Below are 22102 nucleotides of genomic sequence, written 5' to 3' on the forward strand. Positions count from 1 at the left end.
GTGTTGAGCAGGCTATTCTGTTTCTTCAGCACTAACACAAGTGATGATACCGTAATTTGGGTTGCATGCTTTGTTTGATAATGAATATCGTAGGTTTATTGTGACCATTTTAGTGCAAGTTTTACATTGGAAGTGTGGATAAAGACTCCTTTTTGTGTGCAGGCTTGAATGAAGAGTAAATTACTGCAGCAACTAGCTAATCCATTTTGAGATAATGTGTTCCACAGCTTAGTGTGATACGACAGAGTTAACACATTTCTTCCTGTTATATGTGATTTAATACATTATTTGATAACATAATCAATGCTTAATCATGAAGAATAAGTTACTAGAATTAAGTGACAATTTATTAAAAAAAAGTCTGCTGTTATGTTCAGAAGGATCTCAAAAGAGGAGAGTAAGTCCTTGGGATATCAGCAACATGGGAGGCTTCCTGGTATTGTCAGTTTATTGAGGAAGGACGTAAGAGGGCAGTTCCAATTCTTAGTCCTTTTAAAAGATTTTATGTACGTCATTCGATTTAGGTCTAGTAGATAGTAAAGGAGTTGATCTTAAAAACGGAAGTCCTGTTGGAGAATTTGGTCTGGTACCTGATCTTTACCCCAGACTGCAATCTCAGTCTTTTGGGGCTCTGTGGGGCTTTCATCTTGTGAGAAAATTTACAACTCTCTTTTCCCCTCCATTCATCAGATCTTACCTCCTGAAATGAGGTCTGAATTCCAACTCTGAACATACTGTAGAGCCTGCACTGTGCAAACCAGTGCAGTGATGAATGCTGCAGCATGAAAAACTTGTAATCTCCATAGGAATACTTCTTCACAAAGGAACATGGTAGTTTGTAGTGATCCTTGTAAACTGAATGATTTTAATGCATCCATTTTTCTCTTGGTTCAGGTGTTTGGAAATGCTCCTCCAAGTACAATGACAGAGAAATTTTCTGACCTCCTGCAGTTTACTACTCAAGTGTCACGATTGATGGTGACTGAAATTCGACGGAGAGCATCGAATAAGTCCACAGGTATTGCATGGGGCACAAGGGTGGGCTTTCCCACATCTGTGCAGCGTGATTTTCAGATCAGTCAGAATGCTATGAGCTGCCATTCACAGCAACTGTGCAGGCTCAGAAAATGAATTCTTTGCAATGAAAATGTGTTGCCTTTTGTTTCTTTGGACTAAAAGAGAGAGGAGGAGAAAGAGGTTAGAGGTTTCCTCCCTGAGTTATGGAGAAAGCTGAGTTCCACAGAATTCCAAGAGATGAGAAAGAGAGAGGAGTGAATTGAGTTGCGTGACCTCCTAGGAGAAGGGGGCCAAGAACCTGCATGTGGACAGCTGCTGTATTTCGCCTGAGGTGCCTGTTGGTGGTGTGTTGTGTCACTTGGAGATGCCAGCATTCCAAAACTGTGCATTTTAAATTAGCTGCTGGCCTGGAAACTAATAAGATGTGAAAATACAGCAAGTCCTGCATTAGGACCAACACTGCCAGCCCTAGAAAAATGTCAGTGGACTCCTCTTCTTCTCTGATTATTAAATGTCAGGGTGAGATTTGGTTCTGTTGCACCCTGGATGTGTCAGAACCTGATGTTGTATTGGCAGTTGCGTAACTGAGGACAATGCACCAACAGGGCAGTTTCATTAGCTTTCCTCTTAGACTTCCTTTTCTGAAGAGGAGTCCTTCCAAGAAGTATCAAGTCTTTGCCTACTAGATAATTTTAAGATCTGTGCTGTGTTCTCAGTTTGGATTTGGTGGTAAATGAGGACTGGAAAAGGCTGTGAAAATTATTATGCAGGAAGTCAGGAGTCACAAACTGTGCCAATTACAATATATTTCCATTTTAAGTAGAGTGACTAACAGTGAAACAGTGAAACATTCCAGATGGCTAAACAGATATCATAGACAAAACCTGTTCTCTATGGGTAAACAGGCGCAAAATGTCTTTTCTTTGAGTATTGGGGGGAAATAAATGTCCAACAGCCATGCTGGCAGAACGGTGATGTTTGCTTGACCTTTTTTCCTGGGGAACATTTGTTGTGCCTGCTAGTCTATTACTTCATCCATACCTCTGCTTGTTGCTCCAAGATAATCCAGTTCTTAAAACCTCACAAGTTGGAGGTAGATTTTTGTTGGTGGTGGTGGTTTGGGGTTTTTTCATGTTTTCCACCTCACCTAGAAACTTGACCACAATGACTAAAAAGACAGTTTGGTGCACTTCTAAGCTTTAATGTAATGAATACCAATGTTTCTGTTAAAACAGAAAGCAGTCATTTTTCCTCTGTTATCAGGATTGCTGTTATTCTGGTCAGTAAACCCTTTTTAGACCTCAAGAAAGCCTCATGGGTCCATGTTCTGCAATTGCGTCGTGACTCTTGGTGAGACCAGTGAGTTGGGGTTTCCTCTCCAGAAATGACCTATTAACAAGCTGTTAAAACTCAGTTTATAGACTTCTGTGTTAAAATTACTAGAGCTAGATACACACTTCCTGTGATGCTGATTAAAAAAACCCAGAAATTATTGGTTTCTTAGAATATGTTTTATGCTAAAGACATAATATTGTGTCTGTGGATTGTGAAGACTCTTGCATAATTTTTTTTTAAACTTTTATTCTTTTTCTGTCTCAAACAAAAAGATATAACATATCTTAGTAGTCGTTGACAGATAATTATATCTCCTAGTGTGTTTTTAAAATTATAAAACTTTGGTGACAACAACATGCAGGAAATGTCTCTGGTAATATGCAAGTGCGAATTCCTGATGGTGTGAAATGCTCCATGTAAATAAAGAAAATAGCTAAGCCTGTTTTAGAGACAAGCTTTCCATACATTCAAAAGTCAACTTTCGATAGTTAATGACAGGGAAGAAATTTTGTAAGAACTTCATTTCTATAAATGTGTTGCCAGTATTTCACAGTGGGGAATATGGTATGGTTAAATCTTGCCTGTCAGTATGTTGTGGTCGAGGTTTTTTTCCCTCTGCTTTTGTGTTTTTTCTACTCCATCTGATAATGGAACACAGGGCAATTATTTTTATCAGGCCTTTGAATATTTATGCTAATAGCTATGTGAGTAATGCCTGCTATGGTGGAGGCATATCTCAGTTATTCTTGGCAGACTGTAGTAGTTTTCTCAGAACAGTGTTTTGTGATTCAGTAGTAACTGTGCCAGCACCCTGTCTTAAGTGGTTTCTGAACATTGCCATTGTAGTTGTATGTTCAGCTGCAGTTTCAACTACCTTATTTCTCTGGTAGGGATGTAATCTTGGAGTAAGAAAAATGAAGCAGTTAAATCTGAGTTAAATTATCTTGCAGGTTTCAGTCTTTGCTGTACAACAGTGATGATTTTCAGGTGACAGCAGTAACTGTTTATGAGGATTAGTGACTAGTTTCCCTTGCCATGGAGTATCTAGTCTGTTTAGAAGATGGTGGGGTCATGGGTGAGATAGCTCTATATACTTGAGATTTTTAGCTGCCACATTTTCCACAACTAAGTCCGATTTTGTGTCTGAATTGATCAAAAATTTGTGGTAATATTATATATATAAAATATATGTTAAAATGTCTATTTCTAGTGTAGTCTCAGTTCTGAAATTAACCTTTCTTTTGGGAGCAAGTGCATCTAGCTCAGAGCTGAAAAAGACTTCTGAAAAAAGGAACAGGGACAGCTGGAATCTTGGTAGAACCACTGTGGCTACTAATTACTACTTTGGCTGGAAGGAAAGCAACACTTTCATTTAATGTATTTTTCTAAAGACATACCCTGGGTGCAGTTGGTGGTTCTGTGATTTTGCAGATATTCCAGCAGCATGTGTTTAAACTAAAGTTTCTGGGGAAGGAATCAGAGAATATCCTGAGTTGGAAGGGAGCCACAAGGATCATCAAGTCATTAAGTCAGTGGCCCATACGTGGACTGAACCCACAGCCTTGGTGTTATTAGCACCAGGCTCTGACCCACTCCTTTCTTTCACTCTAAACAGCTTCTCATATTTCGTTAGTTGAGGGTGTGCAAACCTGTGATTTGGTACCTGGTAGTGCTTATTCCATTTTTGCTAAAATGGATTTCTATCTCTGTCCTCCATTGTCTGCATCTGAGCGCACCAAATAACATCCAGTCAGGGCCCATTATTTAATGCATTAACATTTATCCTAGGGAGATTCAGAATGATTCCCTAAGTGATGGGCAGTCCTGCAACCTGGAAAGTCATACCCTAGTCAGATATGAGTAAGTGGTAGTGACGACAGATGAAACTGTGAAGAAGGGTAGAAAATTGAACAATGAGAAAGCAAAGTAGTACATCACAGAGCTGGAACTTTTTAGCCTTCTTTCAAATTCAACTTCAAAAGTTAGGTTGTTTGGATTTTTTTAGGATTTATTTAATGTACTCGTCTGTGTACATCACTGTTTTGTGTACTTTTAGAGTTCAATTTAGTTGTATCTCTGTTAATTTCAGTAAATTTTTCATTTCATATTTACAATATTTTCTGTATTTATTTGTTTCAGTATTTACTATTTAATGCTAAATTTCTTTTTACTGTGCTACTAGACTGTTCAGCTAATCCTTCCTAACTCCAGAAACAACACTTTCACTTATTGTTTATATCCACTGAATGTTGTAGTGATTTGCTCTTTTTTAAAGGTTTTTTTGAAGGGGGGCGGGGAGAGAGGAGGTGTTTTCAATTTGGGGTTTTTTCACCATTCTTTTTAGTTTTTAGGGTTTTTTTTCTTTGTTTGGTTTTTTGGTGGTTTTTTGTTGTTATTTGGTTCTTTAAGGTTTTTTTAGTTTGTGGTTTTTTTGGGGGGGAGGGGCAATATCCTCTGGTTTCTTTCTTTTCCTCTTAATTTCACAGATTTACTCAAACTGTTTCTCCACTGAAAATGCTTTGAATTTCTTTAGGCATTTATCTAGCAGATCTGCTGAAAGACTGTCGTTATCTCATCTTCAAACCATTTTGGGAGATCAAGTTGATGAACATTCATCATCATTGCAGAAAACCACATCAGTGGTTTGTATTTGGCCTCTGACAATGCCTACCTTTATTCTTCTTCAAATTCCAGTGATCTGCAAACTCTGTTTTTATTGTTCATTTTTAGTTTATCTATATCACATCAGCATAATTAATTTTATGTTTGTCCTAAATCCACAAAAGTTAGTATAATTTGTTGAAGTGCATCTTGTATTTGGGTAGATTACAGATGATAGTTGAAGGAATCTTCTTATCTTCTGCTACTAAGCTGCCTTTTGGGCTCTTCCCATGATGAAGTCTGAAGTTTTCCTGATAGTGAGGATGTTTGTCAATAAAATAAGTGCTCTTAGGGGCTGCTTTCAGACTTTTTTTGGTACATTAACTTTTCTTCTGCTGAGAAGGGACTCTGTTGGAAATGATTTCACATGATGTGATTACACATCTTGGTTTTTTCATTATATATGTATGTTTTCCCTGTTCTGTGGGTGACTTTGCTTTACAAAGTGATTCTGGTTTGTGTTTATTGAAACTGCTCTGAAAGGGAAAAAAGAAGTGTCCTATCAGCTACTATTTATCAAGAGGCAGTTCTGATCAACAACTGCTATAACTTACTGCTTTTGGTCAACTTTCTCTTTACTTTTGGTGCTTTCTACCAGATCTTATGCAAGGCAAGTGTAGTGCAATATAGAGCCTTTCCAAGAGATCCTAGAAAGCCTGTTTTTTAATCATCTGAATTAGTGAGGCTAAAAGCTGGCACAGTTGACTTGTTTTATCTTTGGATGAGGAGCCCTCCATTTCTGCACACTGCAAAGGCATCAGCCACTTCATATCTGCCACTTGAGATGACAGCCCAACACTGCTCCTGATGATGGAAGGCCGACTTTGTGCCGTCAAGTTTTTATCTGGGTTAATAATTCTCTCTTACTATCTAGGTAATTGGAGTTATTTGTACTCTGTAACTCTAGGTGCCTGACTGTGTCTTCGGGCATTTCCCACAAGCAGTAGCAGAGACTTCTGGAAGGCTCCGTTAGAGAAGGGATCCCTGCCTTCAGCTTCACTACCCCCAACACACCTATCCATACCTTTTACTCTGCCTCCCCTCCCACCCTTGGCACATGCACAGATACTTTTTTCAGTAATATTGCCCTCCAGAATAAGCTGTACAAAAGTCTGATGACACTATTGTATGCTGTTGATGGTTCTAAACCATCTAACTAAAAGCTTCTTGCACTGAATTTGCCCTTAGTGCTATTGCTATAGGCACCAACACTGCTTGTAGTGCTTGTAGCATTGATTTTTGCTACCCATCTGAATGAGTCTACTCCCATTGCTTGCTACCTGCTGGTTTTCTGAAGTTCGGGATTCAATGCACCTCTTGCACGTGAAACAAATTTTGTTGTTTGATTCTACCAAGCCTCTATCTCATATATACTGAATCCATGCTGGAAAATCAGACTCCTGTGTATTCACCATGTAACCACGTCATCATGGTTATACTCATGGGTACGTGCTTGCACAGTTGTCACAATAGGTATGTTTACATATTCTTTTATAGGTTTTTCTCTTTGCTTTTTTGCTGTTTTTACTAGTTAGCATATCCCACTCCTGTATTGGCTTTCTTCTGCAGCAAAGTTGAAGGGCTAAGGACATCTGAGTGGGGCACATAGAGGATGTTATAGTAAATGATGACTCGGGTGCTTCAAAACCAGGGGAAAGGTACAAGGAATAAATTAAGACTAGTGCTGATGATAGAAGTTAATCTTATATGATAGCGCTATCAAATTTGGTCAGAGCAGATGACAAGAGAACGTCTTCCAGCACTTAAAATGCTGTCTGTGTTTTAGGTAATGCTTAATTAAGAGTGACAGCTTTGAAACTGTTATTTATAGTGTTCAACTGCTATGCCAGAATGCCAGCAGCGTGACAACTTTTTCAGAAGCGTGGGCTTAACCCCTGAGTCTCACTTTCAAAGGTGACTAGACGAGCCCCTGTTCCACAGGTGGCTTTGGAGACTGCCCAAAGGAGGCTGTGCACACTCAGTTTGGTACCAGTCTTGCAGTCAAAGACAGATTGCCCAGCTCTGTCTGTGGTGGGATAGAAAGAGAACCGGCCTACAAAATCACACCTCATGCTGGGCTGGTGGGGCACTGTCCTTGTAGAAGCAGTGCATGCTTTAGACATGCTTGACTCTCAAAATTGAGGAAAAATGGCTTTTGTCAGGAATTCTGGCAGTTTGCCTATGCCTTTAGTGTAGGAAATGCAACTGTGTCACAGCTGTTGGGCTTTCTAAGTTGGCCTGTTCCAGCCCAACCACCTAACCAGAGCTTTCGCACTGATAGTTTTGGAAGACAGTGCCCACCAGGTACTTCAGGTCCGCATGCTGGGAAATGGGTACTTGTCCTTGTTTGTGTGTTTCATAAATTGCCTTACCTTTCACCTTGGTATCTCAGCCTTTGTTTTATCTCAGTCTAATGGAGGGAAGTGGTAGGGGCCTCTCCTTGCTTTAGCATCAGAATTGGAAAAGCCAGTGGTTTGTCCAGAAGTCTGTTATGGGAATAAGTCTGCCACACAAAAACATGAGAGAGGAGCCATTGCACAAATGAATCAAATCTGCACAGCTGACAGTGTGGTGCTTCAGAAAGCTATCTTCTCAATGTAGTCGATGCTACAAGTTTGATGAGTACTTTGCCATATGAAATGTGCTGCCTGTCGAATAAACTTCTTCCCAGGTGTTTGCTGGGGCATCTTAACAGCAAATGAAGCAAACAAGCCAATATTAAAATTGGATTTTTCTTCAGTTAGAGATTTATTCCTCCATTAGTAATTCCTTTGTAATTTCTTTTTTATGTGATACTATTCACCTTCCCTTTCTGTCCTAGCTGACACTAAAAGCACAGGAGATGATTGATACACAGTTATTAATGAAAAATGGTTTTAAATTTCTCTTAAAGGTAATGGGCAGACATCACAACTGGCATTATAGACTTCTTACATAAGTGTGTTTTCAGGCAGCAGTGAAATGGGATTGCATTTTCTCTTGATTTATTTATTGAGGCTGATAACTTGTTTACTAGGCTGAGTATTTGTCTTTGGCTCTGACTGATATGGAGTAGCATCCAGAAGTGGGTCTCAATCGTAAGAATTATCCATAAGCTGTTACTGTTTTCATTCTCAAAAAATGTAGGCTGGGGATGTGGTAATTGCTGATCTTAGCCTTAATGTTACTTTTTTTCCTGTTTTTTATTCCTTTTGTCTTTCAGCACCTCTCCTTCCCTACAATCCCTGTTACCCTCCATACTGTTGTTTCAGTGCAGTGCTTTTTTTCAGAAATTTCAGGTATTTCCACAGAGGCCACTAACTGGTGGTGACTTCATGTCTTTGGAAAAAGTATACTGTGTTTGATAAAGCAAAAATACTCAAACAAAAGTCACTGCAGGTTACTGAAATCTGTCTGCTGGTCAAAGAATGTACTTTTTGCAGCCATGCCACAGTAAAAGCCAAGTGTCTGTGTAAGACTGGAATGTGTGTCTGGAAAGTGTAGGCCTAAGCCTAGTCCTTTTTTCAAGTAGTGCTGCAAAGGTGAATTTATGCTCAGTGCTTGGGGCTGCTGAGAGGATGTGTCCCCTTCTGCAGACTTCCAGACTGAGTTCTTACTGCTTTTTTCTTTTTACTGTCCCCTACAGAGGCTGCAAGTCGTGCCATCGTCCAGTTTCTGGAGGTCAATCAAAGTGAAGAAGCAAGTAGAGGTTGGATGCTGCTCACCACAATCAATTTACTAGCTTCATCAGGACAGGTTAGTCTGAAACAGCAAAGCTGAAAATAAATTAAGGTGTGGAAGAGACAAAAGCAATAATAGAATGAGCTGCATGAACACTCACAAAAAGATATAACTATATTCTGCTTTTCTGTGTTAAGATACTCTTTCTCTGATACTGCCACAGGACTTCTGCTTTAGCTCCTTGTGGTTTCAGTTGCCTGAAAAAAACCAGTAATTTTGAGACTTGAATTTATAATGTTCTTTTGAATTATGCATGCAACTTTTATTGCTGCCCAAAGGCTTCTCTCGCATGCTGCTGCTTAGTGCCCCCTGAGATGCATGGCACATACAGGACCTAAATAGTTCAGATTTTGAACTTTGCACACGTCACTGGAGGAGGGCCACAGCAGTTGCAAAAAGCAAGGCCAGCAGCAGTGCTGAGTGGTTGGTAGTGAATCATTCCTGCCTCTGCTTCTGGTGCTGCCCTCCATCAGAGAGCTATCTCTAGCAGTGTACTGGGCAGCTGTGTGGTTTGTTATTTCTGCTCCAATCTGCCTTTGCAATTCAACACATCATCTTATCTCTGTTTTGGTACACCACCAGCCTCCACGCCAATTTGTCTTCTCTTCCCACTGATGCTTTCAGATTTTCTACTACCTTGCTTCTTAACAGCGGCTTATACCTTCTTGCCAAGTGAGAGCATAAATTGAATAATCCTTCTCCCACTCCCATTTCTACTGCTACAAAGAATTGGTAGCTGACGAGGGCTTGGCTGAAGGTCTTGTAATTAACTTGTTAACTTCTGTTGGCAGAGACTGACAGGTTTTGTTTCTGTCCTGTGCAATAAGAGCTCTGAGCTGTGGCTGTGAGATGCTGTTGTCATGTAAATAAATCATCCTATTTTTAGAATTACTGTTTGGATAGGCATTCAAGAATAGATGGTGAATCTGTACTGCTGTGTGAATACCTCACCAAAGGTGTGAGAAAGAAAAACCAGCATTTCAATCAACTGCATTATTATCGATGTTTTGAATATATAATATGCTGAACTGGTATTTTTCACTGTGTTTTCTTCTTCCTCAGAAAACTGTGGACTGCATGACTACAATGTCAGTGCCTTCCACACTTGTTAAATGTCTGTATCTGTTCTTTGACCTTCCACACGTGCCTGAGGTAGTTGGAGGAGCACAGAATGAACTACCTCTCGCAGAGCGCCGAGCGCTGCTACAGAAAGTCTTTGTACAGGTAAGAAAGGTAAAATAGGTCATAGAATTTGAAAGAGGAATGTAAATACTTCATGTGAGCAAAGTCTAGAAACTTTTCACTTGAGCCAGGTGTTACTCTTCCTTGATTCTTCAAAAACTGATGGCTAAGAGAGAGGTGGATTTTCCTGGAAGCACAATTGAGGTTAAATTTCCGCTCCTCCTGTAGATTTTGTCTTTGAAAAATACCTCCTGTACAGAAATGCATGCAGTTCTTCTGCACAGATACTTAGAAGGAACAACATGTGAACTAATTATTGTGTTTTCATCTAACTGGTCCTAGTACTTGGTATCTTTGGCTGCTACTGATTGAAATAGACATAGTAAAAAACATTCGTATTGATAATAAAGTGGTACTCTCAAATGAACTGATTGGAATGGGTGAGGTTTCAGACCTCCCCCTCCAGCTGCAGACAGCCTGCCTCCAGTTTTCTGAGAGGGAGCTTGAGTTCTTCCTGCACAAGATGCAAAACGGAGATAGGATGTCCTCAAAACATGCAGAAAAGGGACTGAGATGTAGTAGCTTCACTTCTGTGGCTGCCTTTTGACTTGGTTATGGTAATTAGGAAATTCAGATCCAGTTGCCAGTTATTCAGGTAGGTCTGCAGTTTTGCTGGAGCCTTTCCTGACAAACTTAATTTGACCAAGATGTTATGGTTGCTGCTCTGCCAACAACCCATCAATAGCATTCGTCCTGCATTAGGAAGGGATACAGCAGTTTGCCTCACAGAGCTTCTCCCCCACTGCAGAATTTAGACCTGTAAATTAGGCAACTGGCAGATTCTCCAAGAGTGGAATATCCTGGTACCTGTGCAAGTACGCTGTGTCAGCCTAAGAGATTTAAACTCTGCTTCCAGTCTTCTGGTAAGCATTTTAATCTGAAGTGGGACTTCAAATAACCATGTGTCGAATAACCTTGTCTTGTGTTCAAAGTACTGAAACATACAAAGGGAAAACAGCATGTTACCTTTTTTAATGTGTTTGCTTAAAGGAAGAATGTTTCACCTTTTACTAAGTCTAGGCAAAATTAGCAAGGATAAAGGTATTCATGCTAGTTGTTTATTGACTTCCTATTTCAGATCCTAGTAAAATTGTGCAGTTTTGTGTCCCCGGCGGAAGAATTAGCTCAGAAGGATGATCTCCAGCTTCTCTTCAGTGCAATAACCTCATGGTGCCCTCCCTATAATCTGCCTTGGAGGAAGAGTGCAGGAGAAGTACTAATGACCATATCTCGTCATGGCCTTAGTGTCAATGTAGTGAAATACATTCATGGTATGTGTCTTCCTTCAGTATTATTTATTGGGATATTTTCCTGCTCTTCTTTCATAGTTTTCTTATTTGGGAAATAGGCATGAAAATAATAGGGAAGCTTCTAGGCTTTTAGTTTGGACATATGCATATTTATGTACAGGTAACATTTCCAAGCACTTGTGTAGTGAGAGAGGTGATTTTACCTGAGTCTGTCTCATTCACATTTCAATTTAACCTGGGAGGATAGAGTTTCCTCTCATGTTTTGGTGTAGAGTTCATGACGAGAAAAAGGAAAGGCTTTTGATAACTTCAGTAACTCCCTGTATTGAAAAATACTCGCTGTGAAGATGCATTAATCCTTAACAGCCAGCTGTCTTCCTCCCCTGTGGTCCAGCCCAGCTCCCCCAACCTAAAGATGTTGTTCTTAGGGCCTGGCCCATGGAGGCTCTTTGCTTGGCTGAGAACCACACCTGTGCTCGATGGGTTTGCAGCCCCTCTGTTTTCCCTGTTCTCTCACTGACTGGATTGCTGACACTTCAGCCAGCCTACATTTCTTCTGCCAGGCCCTCATCTTCCCCACCTTTCCATACAGCTTACAGATTGCAGGTTTTGTGCGTCCTGAAGGCCAAATGAAATTATCTCGTGGGCTTAATCCAGACTGCAAGTCACCAAATGAATGAAGCATCCAGAATCATTCCAGTTTGTCTTCTGTCCATTTTTTAAGACAAGTAGATCCTGGCTGTTGCTGGCATGGAAACTGTAGTGTACAGGGACATTTCTGTAGCTGGTTACAGATTTTGGTAGCTAATAAAAGTAGCAGTTTGCTCATCATCTATCTTTGCAAGGAGCTGGTGAAGAGGCAGTTGCCAAGCTGGTTCACAACCACTTGCAGATGAAAACCAGTGTTGGAGAGGATATTAGCTGCCTGGAAGCAGCTTTGCATACAAATGATTCTTTTTGCATTAATTGAAAACTGGATGGGTGTTTAGGTATGTAGGACTTGAGATAAGGAATCTGATAAAATATGTTTCTAATATTATATTTAAGGCTTTTAGACTGTGCGACCACATAGGAAGCATTTGTAGTTTTTAAATTGGACTGACTGTTGGAATGAACTAACATCCTTATACATTTTAGCGGTGTACACCTACTGGAAAAAAAGAAACCCACAATTTTGGGTTGCTCACACCCTGAGAAGCAAGTAGTTAGTTAAAAGGGTCTGCAGAACCATTTTGATGGTTTATTAAATATATCATCCTGCTCCCACATACTTCACAGAAAATTTCAGCCTGTGTTTTTTCTTGTGCTAACAGTGTGTTTCCAATTCCAGTTAAAAAGATGTGAATATACAGTATCACTTGAAAGCACAGCACAGTCACCAACTGAGTGTTTTCAGATAGGGCTTGCAAGGTGATAGGCTTCTGGTGGGCTTTCGATGAGTGTAGAAGGTGTATGTATGTATGTATGTGTGAAAATGTTATGAAGTGCAATAAGTTTTGACTGTCATTTGGCATATTACAACTGCTACCTTTATTGCTTCTGTATGGCCTTGGTCCACAGAGGAGTGAAACTGGCATATGAAAAGATACTCTAGGTTCTTTAAAAAGAGAAATGAAGTCTTAAAAAGAAAACCAGTTGGCATTCCTTCTTGCTTTTTGATTAAAAAAGTGAACCTGACTTGAGATAGCAACGTCTGTCTCAAGGCTCATCATATATTCAGAAAAAATTTAAGATATTTCATCATAGGCAAAGGAGCATCCTTTCACCATCTCATGCTCTGATTTAATCTCTGGAAAATTTTGTTACCAGTCTAGCTAGAAAGATTTGTGCTTGTGTTGTGCATGCTGCAAAGATAAAATAGCAAATAATGGAAAGGAGCATCTTTAAAACAGAGTGCAACAAATCTCACTATAGACTTGAGAAAACTTTTTGTTGCTGACTGAATGAACTGATGGGATGTGAAAATTATGCAGGGCAAGACAAGCTGTCTCTCTTTGATGCCAGCCAATGAAATGCTAACCAGAGTAGGGATAAGATGACAGGGTATAAAGGTTTATATATAGGGTTTTAGTAACACTTCAAGTCCGTGCTTTGTATAACTTTGAAGAGGAGAATATGGTTTAGAATTACTTACAGTTGCCATATTTGTCTTTTTATTCTGTTGAGTTAACTGGTCAGACTTTTTAGGTAAAAATCAGTATTTATCTACACAGTTTTCTCCTTACAAGAGTAAAGGTTATAAAAGGGAGGAAGAGGTTGGCAAAAAGAGGTTAGGGATCTGATCGAAAGCCACTTGATAGTCCTTCTCATCCTCAAGTGGTATTAAATGTTCTGTGACAAGAGATACTTGAATAAGTTACCTTATTGCTGTGTTTCGTGTGTTAGTTACGCTTCTTGCTGTCATTAATGTCAGTAAAATCCTAAATTTCTTCACTGCAATTTTTTTCAGAAAAGGAATGTTTGTCCACGTGTGTCCAGAACATGCAGCAGTCTGATGACCTTTCTCCCCTAGAAATAGTTGAGATGTTTGCTGGACTTTCTTGTTTTCTCAAAGACTCCAGTGATGTATCCCAAACATTGTTGGATGATTTTAGGATATGGCAAGGATACAACTTCCTCTGTGACCTCCTCCTCAGGTAAGCAGAAGTGCCTGAAGAAATGCGGTCAGATCACTGAGCTTTTTTCAAAAAGGTTTTCTTAATAAAGAGTAGATTAATAGGTTTAAACAAATAAGTGATTATAGATGATTATGGAATGAAGATATTAGGACCAAAACATTGAATTTTATGCTTCTCTCCATTTATGAAACTACATTGTTTAACTTTTTGTTCTTTAGTACTGATTTATTACTAAATGCTTCTTGCTGTGTAAAGAAAACTGTTGCTTAAAAATAACTTGTACTAAATATTTAGACAGAATCCAGAACATAAAATTTTGGCTGCAACTAGAGGTTTTTGAGTTTGGTTGGAGTTTGTTTTGTCTAAGGAGATGGTTTAGTGGTGGACTTGGCAGTGTTGGGTTAACAGTTGGACTCAATGATCTTAAAGTTCTTTTCCAACTTAAATAATTCTGTGATTAAATTATTGTCTTGTTTTATCATGCTATCATAATGAAAAACCACATATGTAAACGTGGTGCATGTTACAAGGGAATCAGTGTGTGTGTATATATATATTTCTTTTTATTTTTTATTAAAGGTATTTCTAAGCTGCTAATGCATTAAAAAATACGGTAATGAAAATGCCTGCCCAAAAAAAAATTTGAGTGTATGATCTGTCCATGATTTTATTTCTTTCCAGGAAAGAAACTTCTTTAATTTTCTGACTGAGAAAGAAAAGAGTGTCTGTTGAATTATTTGTTTAAAATCAATGGGAAGTCTATGTTGCTTTGTTTGGATATGAAGTTCTGAAGAAGGATGCTTAGCTGTTGAAATACAGAGATACATTTTTCAAATCCAAGGCACATACTGGGAAACTATAATTGTACACCTTATGAAGTATATTTGGGTCAAACATTATTAATGAGAAATGTTAATGTTGTAGTCACCCTATTTTTGGTGTTATTATGCTGAGTTTTGGCACCCAAGTATTTAAACTAAATTTTCCACTACATTGTAAATTTCTGAGGGGGTTTTTTGTTTGTTTTAAATGGATACCAGACACAGACACGGCATTTGAAATTCCTAATCACACTTAAAATTACTCTTAAGTTACCTTTGGTGCCACAAAAGCTAAAGCACCTGTTAAGGAATTGTTATTTTTCTTGTTCTATAAGTGGAGTTTTGGAGTATGTTGTATTTACGAATGCATTAATTCAAAGCAGTGTAATTCAAATGCAGTTTTTCTTCAGAAACTGTCAGCCAGAGTTTCAGTGAAATATGAGGGGAACATGCTGTCATGTTTCATGTTGAGGTACAAAAGTGATTCTCTGTACATCAAGTGTTTTAAACAAATTCTCTCCTGAGCTTGCTCATCCTTTAAATCAAATGGTGGGGAATCCCTGCCAAATGCATAGGAAGATTAGGGATTTGCATGTCTCGTTGAAGAAGGAGGGGACACCTGCGATCGTCAGGTGGCATCAGTAAATTAATGGTGTAGGAATGTGTTATCCTCACTTCTTCCTGAGGTGGTTTTCCAGAAGAAAACACTTTCTTTCAAAAAACAGTGACCTTGAATAAGCCAGTGTGTTGGTCAGTGATGGACCACAGTAATCTATTCTCCCTGGACATGTTTTGGCTCAAACCGATCCACAGAGACTTGTTCAGCTCTGGGGCACTTTTGTGAAGATGACTGTCATATGAGGGTATGAAATCTGGACATTGGGCCTCAAACTGCAGAGCAAAGGCTTTGAAGCTGGAAAAACAGAAGGATGTGTGACAAAAATGGCTTACTAAGAAATTGCAGAAAATCTCTGAGGGCCAGAGGGGCACTTTGGTGATTTCACCTGGATCGTGAGAAAGGGCAGGGTATGTGGAGGATTAGTAGAGTGGCAGTAGGTGAGCTCAGTGCTTCTGTAGTGACTGTTGGCAGGAGGTTTTTGTTTGAAGGAGGTTTTTTGTTTGAAGGAGGTTTGTTCCTCAGCCACATCTGACTGAGAAGAAGATGGAGGATGCAGAATGAGTTGCTTGTAAAGGGCTCCCACAATCAGTTGTCAGGAACAAGTGAAACAGAGCTTGCACTGCTTGAGTGAGTAGAAGAACGTGATCCCCGGTTTACTTCTGAGATCTACAGAGTTAGTAAATAATTGAATATTGTTTAATTTGTGGTGAAGTAGCAGGAAAATGAGGATGGCTTTATGATTCAGAGTCAGTTTTTAGGGTTTGGTCTGATGGTGTGTTCCTGTCAGTGAACAGTGATTGGAATGGGATGTTAACATTCCTGTTCTCTTGTGTTCAAAGGTAAGAGTTTGTAGTTCTAATGAGGGTGCTTCATCCTGTGCTTCGAAGTGCTAGGCTTCTACAAAGATACCATTTCATTAACACAAAATATTCACTCTTAAAATGGCAGATGTAATCTAGCAAGTTAATTACGGATCTATTTAATTACAGACTATCCATGTACTTTCCTATGTAGCATCTTCATGTCTGTGAGAGGATTTTTAATGTAATTTTCATGTCTCTTCGTTTTTAGTAGACTATTGAGTTCAAGGAAAGATTGATGAGGTAAATTCCTATGGCAAATGACTGTTTGCTCTTGTAAGTCCAATGTTTGACTGACTAATGGTATGACATAGGAATGTGGAAAATACTGCAGGAATAAGGCAGTAAAGCTGGTCTCTAAATTAGTAAAGTAAACCAGATCTTACTAAAGTGATTTGAGTTCAAATAAATTAGTGCTGCTAACTTGATCCTTTTGTATTTTCTTCAGATTAGAACAGGCAAAAGAAGCTGAATCTAAGGATGCTTTGAAGGACTTAGTTAATTTGATAACTTCCTTGACAACATACGGTGTCAATGAATTAAAGCCAGCTGGTGTTACCACTGGAGTACCTTTCCTGCTACCTGGATTTGCAGTCCCACAGCCTGCAGGCAAAGGTGAGTCTGCTTTTTTCTCTGTTTGCTTTTTTGTTGTTTTAAATGCAAATTACAAGATACGGAGCGGCTGTGTATTGCACAAACCCTTTGCAACCAAGTCTAGGTTCTTTATCTAAGATCGTGTATCAAATACTCGGTGATTTTGGTCTCAAAGATTTTATTTCGGGGTTGGTACCCAAAGAAGAGAGCTTGGGGCTTGTGTATTTGAGGATAGGTCCAGCCTCTTCACTGCAAAGTTGACAGTTTTCTACATGGAGATTTGAAGAGATTATTTTATTGGAGAGATGCACTGATTTGATTTATGGTGTTTTAAGCTGCTCTTACTAAACTGATATGAAAGGCTGATATGCTGGCTTGATTTTTTTTCTTTTTTTAATCCTTCCCCCATGCCATTTTGCTTTCTGTTAGCTTTTGTCAGCATAGGCAAATGTAACTTGTGAGCTGAAATCTGTTATTTCATCACTATTGTGATCAGAGTGATAAAATCTGTGGTGCGCTTGAAACCCCAGTCAGTTACAATTTGGAGATAAGGTTGAGGAAGTCTTGAGGGAGAAAGGGTTTTATAAAAATAAACTTATGTTTCATGTTCTGTGCATAAACTTAAAATTCAGTTTAGTCCTCTATGTAACGAAGGAGTTTAGAATTTAAGTGACTGTGGAGCTAGTTTGTTACTTGAACTTTTTATGAGATATACCACCGGCACAAGAAAAGTTTGTTATAGGATTGCATTTATAGATTTATAGACTAATGAATATACATCCTAGGTTCCTTGGACAGTGACTTCCTTTCTCTGGTATGGAGAGAGTTCATTGTTCATAGCAATTGTTTTTCTTTTGCACTAAACAGAAAAAGAAGGTGAACACTCAGAGTTTAATTTCTTCATGTTTTGATGATAATATTCATTTTTGTTTAGGCTAATCAGCTTTTCTGGTACAATATTATGAGAGAATCATGGCCTGTTGCAATCTGCAAAAGAGTTTTTTAACTTTGTGGTATTTGTCAGGACATCTCTTTCTTTTACCTGCTTTTAATCATTTCTTTTTATGAAGACTGTATTCATTCATTTTCTCAATCACTTTCATTTAAATTCTTTTAGTTCTTGATCTCTGAAGACCTGTTATAATTTGATTTCTTCAGTAGTGCTCCTAATAATCAAAAAGAATTTATTAATCTGCTTGATTGACTGGAACAACTGTTGATACTAAGCTAGAATATAAATAGTTCTATCTGACACTACTATGTTCCTGTCACATTTAATAAGCTCTAAATCCCCTCATTTGAACATTTTCCATAATAAAGAAAGCATGTAAAGAAGTCCCTTTAGGAACAACTGAGTGTGACTTAAATGTAACTAATATTCTTCCAGATGTGAAGTTGTTCCATGTTCATTTACAAGGGAATTTTCTCTTGCCTTCTGGAGAAATACTGACATGGAAAGTGGGGAGGCTTGGCATGGAGATAATTGAACCTACTGCTCAACTGGACAACTCAGTTTACAAAAATGAATGGAGTAGTGTTCCACAGAGAATATGAAATAAAGAAGGATTTTTTTTACTTATGAAAGGGTTTTCAAATCAGGTTAACAGTTTGCATATACCTTTATTTGAAAAAGTAAAATAAGATTTTATTGTTAGAACATCCTAAATGTTTTGAGTGTCTTTAAAGTTCTCGATCCTGATTGTTTATTTTGTTAAAACTATTTTTTACCATCAGTTGTTTTCTCTATCATGGGATTTGTCCATTGTGGCTTGTACTATTCCTACAGAAGTTAAAAAAGTTGTCTTCTAGGCATCTTTTGAGTAAAATAAGAATAATATCTGCCCATAGAAAATTTTGGGGAGCACTCATAAATGATGCATTCTTTGGCTGAATGAATGAGATTTTAATCAAGTCGAAGGTACTTACAAGAAGAATTGTGACTGAGCTTTAAAGATGTGAGATCTTTGTGAGCTAATATTAGAGCTATCTTATGCTTTTCAACTCCTTCCCTATGTTTCAGTTCCTTAATTGTTAATAGTACTGGATCCTGCCAAAGCTCTTTTATTCCCAGCTGTGAGGGTTGTGTGGTGCATTATGGAATACAGGACACCTCACTGTTGCTATAATGAGTTCTCCTATGGCCTGGGTACATGAGGGGCAGGGCTTATTTTGTCTCTAGGACCGTATCCTTTGTACATTTTAACACTAAATCAGTGTGCTTATCTATTTTAAAGAAATTATCTTTGATCAGCATCTTTAGCTGCTTGCATAAACTCTTACTATCGAAGATGAAGCTGCCATCTTAAAGAATAGTAGGTTGTGGAATTTGCAGTATTTTAATGATTTTTTTCAACTAAATGTGGCATCATACACTGTTATTTTATTCCCACTTACTAAAATGTATAGATCATTATGAATAAGTTTATTCATTGTTTATGATGATTAAGAACTTTCTCTTTCCTTTTTCCTCCCATCCCGCTTTGTTTCCTGATTTAGGTCATAGTGTGAGGAATATTCAAGCATTTTCTGTCCTCCAGAATGCATTTTTGAGAGCAAAAACCAACTATCTAGCACAAATCATCCTTGATGCCATCACGAATATTTATATGGCGGACAATGCCAACTACTTCATTTTGGAATCGCAGCACACATTGTCTCAGTTTGCAGAGAAAGTTCCTAAACTTCCAGAAGTGCAGACCAAATACTTTGAGATGCTGGAATTGGTTGTCTTCAGCTTGAATTACATACCCTGTAAAGAACTGATCAGTGTGAGCATCCTTTTAAAATCCAGCACTTCTTTTCAGTGTAGCATCATTGCCATGAAGACACTCCTGAAGTTCACCCGTCATGACTACATCTTTAAGGATGTCTTCAGGGAAGTGGGACTTCTGGAGGTGATGGTAAATCTTCTTCATAAATATGCAGCCCTTTTGAAAGATCCCACTCAGGCACTGAATGATCAAGGTAGCGTGTCATTTTCCATTTTTCTAATATTTGTCTTTTTTGGCTGGAAATAGTGGAGTCTAATGTTTAGGAGAAATGAGAGAGTCTGAACATGTACCTTGCGGGCTGAATTCTGCTGAGGACTGCTCTGCCGTCTTAAAAGCTCACTGGAATTGCTTCTCTCAGTTTCTTGAGAGAAGCTCGAGGCTAACTTTAATGAATGATGCTGTATGAATGCAAAGCAGTAGGAGCTCATATTTTCCTTTTTAAATGTTTTTTTGATGTACTGATTCAATATTTGTTACTTAATGTGAAAGAAGTAAAGGAGCAATACATAGCATCAATATTCTTCCTAACAAAAGGTACTTTGTACCTTTGTGTTTAGCCCCAGCCTTGAAAAAATACAATAGAGTGCCTATCTGAGCTCTTAATAGGAGACTTTTTTATAAGCTGGGTCTAAATTTTTCTAAGCATTAAAAAAATGTAAATTAAGATCAATTATCTGCAGACTTGAACATCCCAGATAAGCTGCACAGCTGCTAGGCCTGCAGAGCAGGCTCTGCCATGTGCCATAGGAGCATACATGTACACACAGAGAATTTCTTTTTACATTCTTCATTCAAACTGCAATCGAGCTTGTGTGCATCAGTGACACTTACTTTTTAACCATAACTGCTTGATGTTTCACCTGGGTTGAATTGTATGAAGCTTCATTAGTGAGTGGTAGCTGTAGGTTAGAGTTAGAAAGCTTTGTTGCCAGTAACTCCATTGAAAAAACACATCAGTTCTCATGTCCCTGTAAATAAACGGATGAAGCTGTCATCTAATTACGGTGCTACCTGGGTGCACATGTCCTTGTGTTGGGGTTTACTTTTTATTAGGGTAATTTAAAAAAAAACCAAAACCCCACTGTTTTTTCTGGAGTGTTACTCTGTGTGTACTATGCCACTTGCAGTGTTGGTCTGTTACACCTGTTGAGTAATCAGCTGTAATTATGTGAGTGTAGTTTTGTGGGGTTTGTGTGGAATTTCTCTTTTCAAGTACTGAAAACTGAACAAGAAGAGATGCAGTTAATTCTTCAACTATGGTATAGTTTTGTGGCTTGAAGAAATAATAGCTGCAGTGTCAGGCACTTTGGAGCTCACAGTGCTCAAAAACTTCTGCTTAAATTCTTGTCTTTATAAAATTAACTTTTCAAATGATTCATAGTTAAGCTTTCCCAGGAACGCATGTGTAGTCTAAATCTCAACTTGCTTTGGAAAATGGTGGGGCTGCATGCTCTCTGGGGAAGCAAAGAAAATAATAGCGTGGTTGCAAAGTACCAAGAAGCATCTTTTAAAAGAGTGGTATTTTCTATGACTTTAGCATCTGAAAATATTTTTTTAGTAGATTCAAGAAACAGTTCATTTGAGGACCAAAAGCAGCTGGCTTTATTGGTTATGGAGACTCTGACAGTACTACTACAAGGATCAAACACAAATGCAGGTGAGTAGGGAGATTTTTGTTAAAATAGATATAAAAAAGTAACTCAGAAAATTAGGTTTTGCCTTTCTATCTTCAGCCCAGTATTCAAATAGTCTGAAATACACTTTCTCTCTTGCCAAGTTTTCCCAGCAAAGAGAATAGACAGTGTAACCTGGAGTGCATAAAATAAAGGAGAACAAGAGTGTTTAACTTGAGTTTCTTTGCTGTTGTTTACTTGAAGGCAACCACCACACTCCATGACTCTTCAGCAGTTCTATAATAATTTTTAGTAGTGCTTGTAACACTGTTTGGATGTTTTAAAATTTAAACACATAATTAGAAATGTAGTTCAGTGTTCACAGTGTCATATCTACTTAATGTAATGCCTGTATCTTTAGTTAAAGATGTCTTTTCATTTTTAAAGAGTTACTCCCAGTCAGTATGTACAAATAGGGCTCTGTTACAATTGTCCTTTTCTAAATCAAGCATCTGTATATTAGTAGAGATGGAGGTTTCATTAACCAGGACTTAGTGGTTTTGAAACCGTGGTAGTGTCCACCTGCCTTGTGACAAATCCTTGGCTGCTGTTGGATGGCGTTCCTGACCTCACCTAGGAAGCATCAATCAGCCATCAGGACCTCCTTGCTGCTTCTCAGGACTGAGTTAATCTCTGAGTATGCACTGGAGAAGCAACAGTAGGGAGTGTAAAAGACATCAGCACTTTGGGATAAAGCCACAGATGTTTTTCCTGAGGAATCTTGGAGAATTCAAGGGCCTCATTTCATCAGTAGCTCTCCCAGTTCAGGAGCAGGACAGAGCATACAGGAGGTGCTGAGAAACCATTCCTCAGAGAAGGGGTGCCTACTGTCTGTACTGGGATGTGAGCCCAGTGGCACTGTATCCAGAGGCCAGCAGGGGTTACAGGTCATCACAGAGGCATAGATAGGCATGATGCAGC

At 38.7% G+C, this 22102-nt stretch overlaps 1 protein-coding gene across 9 annotated transcripts in view; it reads left to right on the top strand.

Moving 5' to 3' along the window:
* Positions 1-22102, top strand: part of WDFY3 (WD repeat and FYVE domain containing 3) — a 154456-nt gene that overhangs the window by 57100 nt on the left and 75254 nt on the right. For 8 of the 9 annotated variants that reach the window (XM_039551162.1, XM_039551154.1, XM_039551158.1 and 5 more), the window contains 8 exons: positions 895-1018; positions 8639-8748; positions 9796-9957; positions 11054-11246; positions 13675-13861; positions 16592-16758; positions 19234-19701; positions 21067-21165. In XM_039551162.1, coding sequence (XP_039407096.1) covers positions 895-1018; positions 8639-8748; positions 9796-9957; positions 11054-11246; positions 13675-13861; positions 16592-16758; positions 19234-19701; positions 21067-21165 — 1510 coding nt within the window. The remainder of the gene's footprint in view (positions 1-894; positions 1019-8638; positions 8749-9795; positions 9958-11053; positions 11247-13674; positions 13862-16591; positions 16759-19233; positions 19702-21066; positions 21166-22102) is intronic. The other variant, XM_039551155.1, reaches the window with a different exon arrangement.

Source organism: Corvus cornix, chromosome 4, assembly GCF_000738735.6.
Source record: "Corvus cornix cornix isolate S_Up_H32 chromosome 4, ASM73873v5, whole genome shotgun sequence".
Classification (NCBI taxonomy): domain Eukaryota; kingdom Metazoa; phylum Chordata; class Aves; order Passeriformes; family Corvidae; genus Corvus; species Corvus cornix.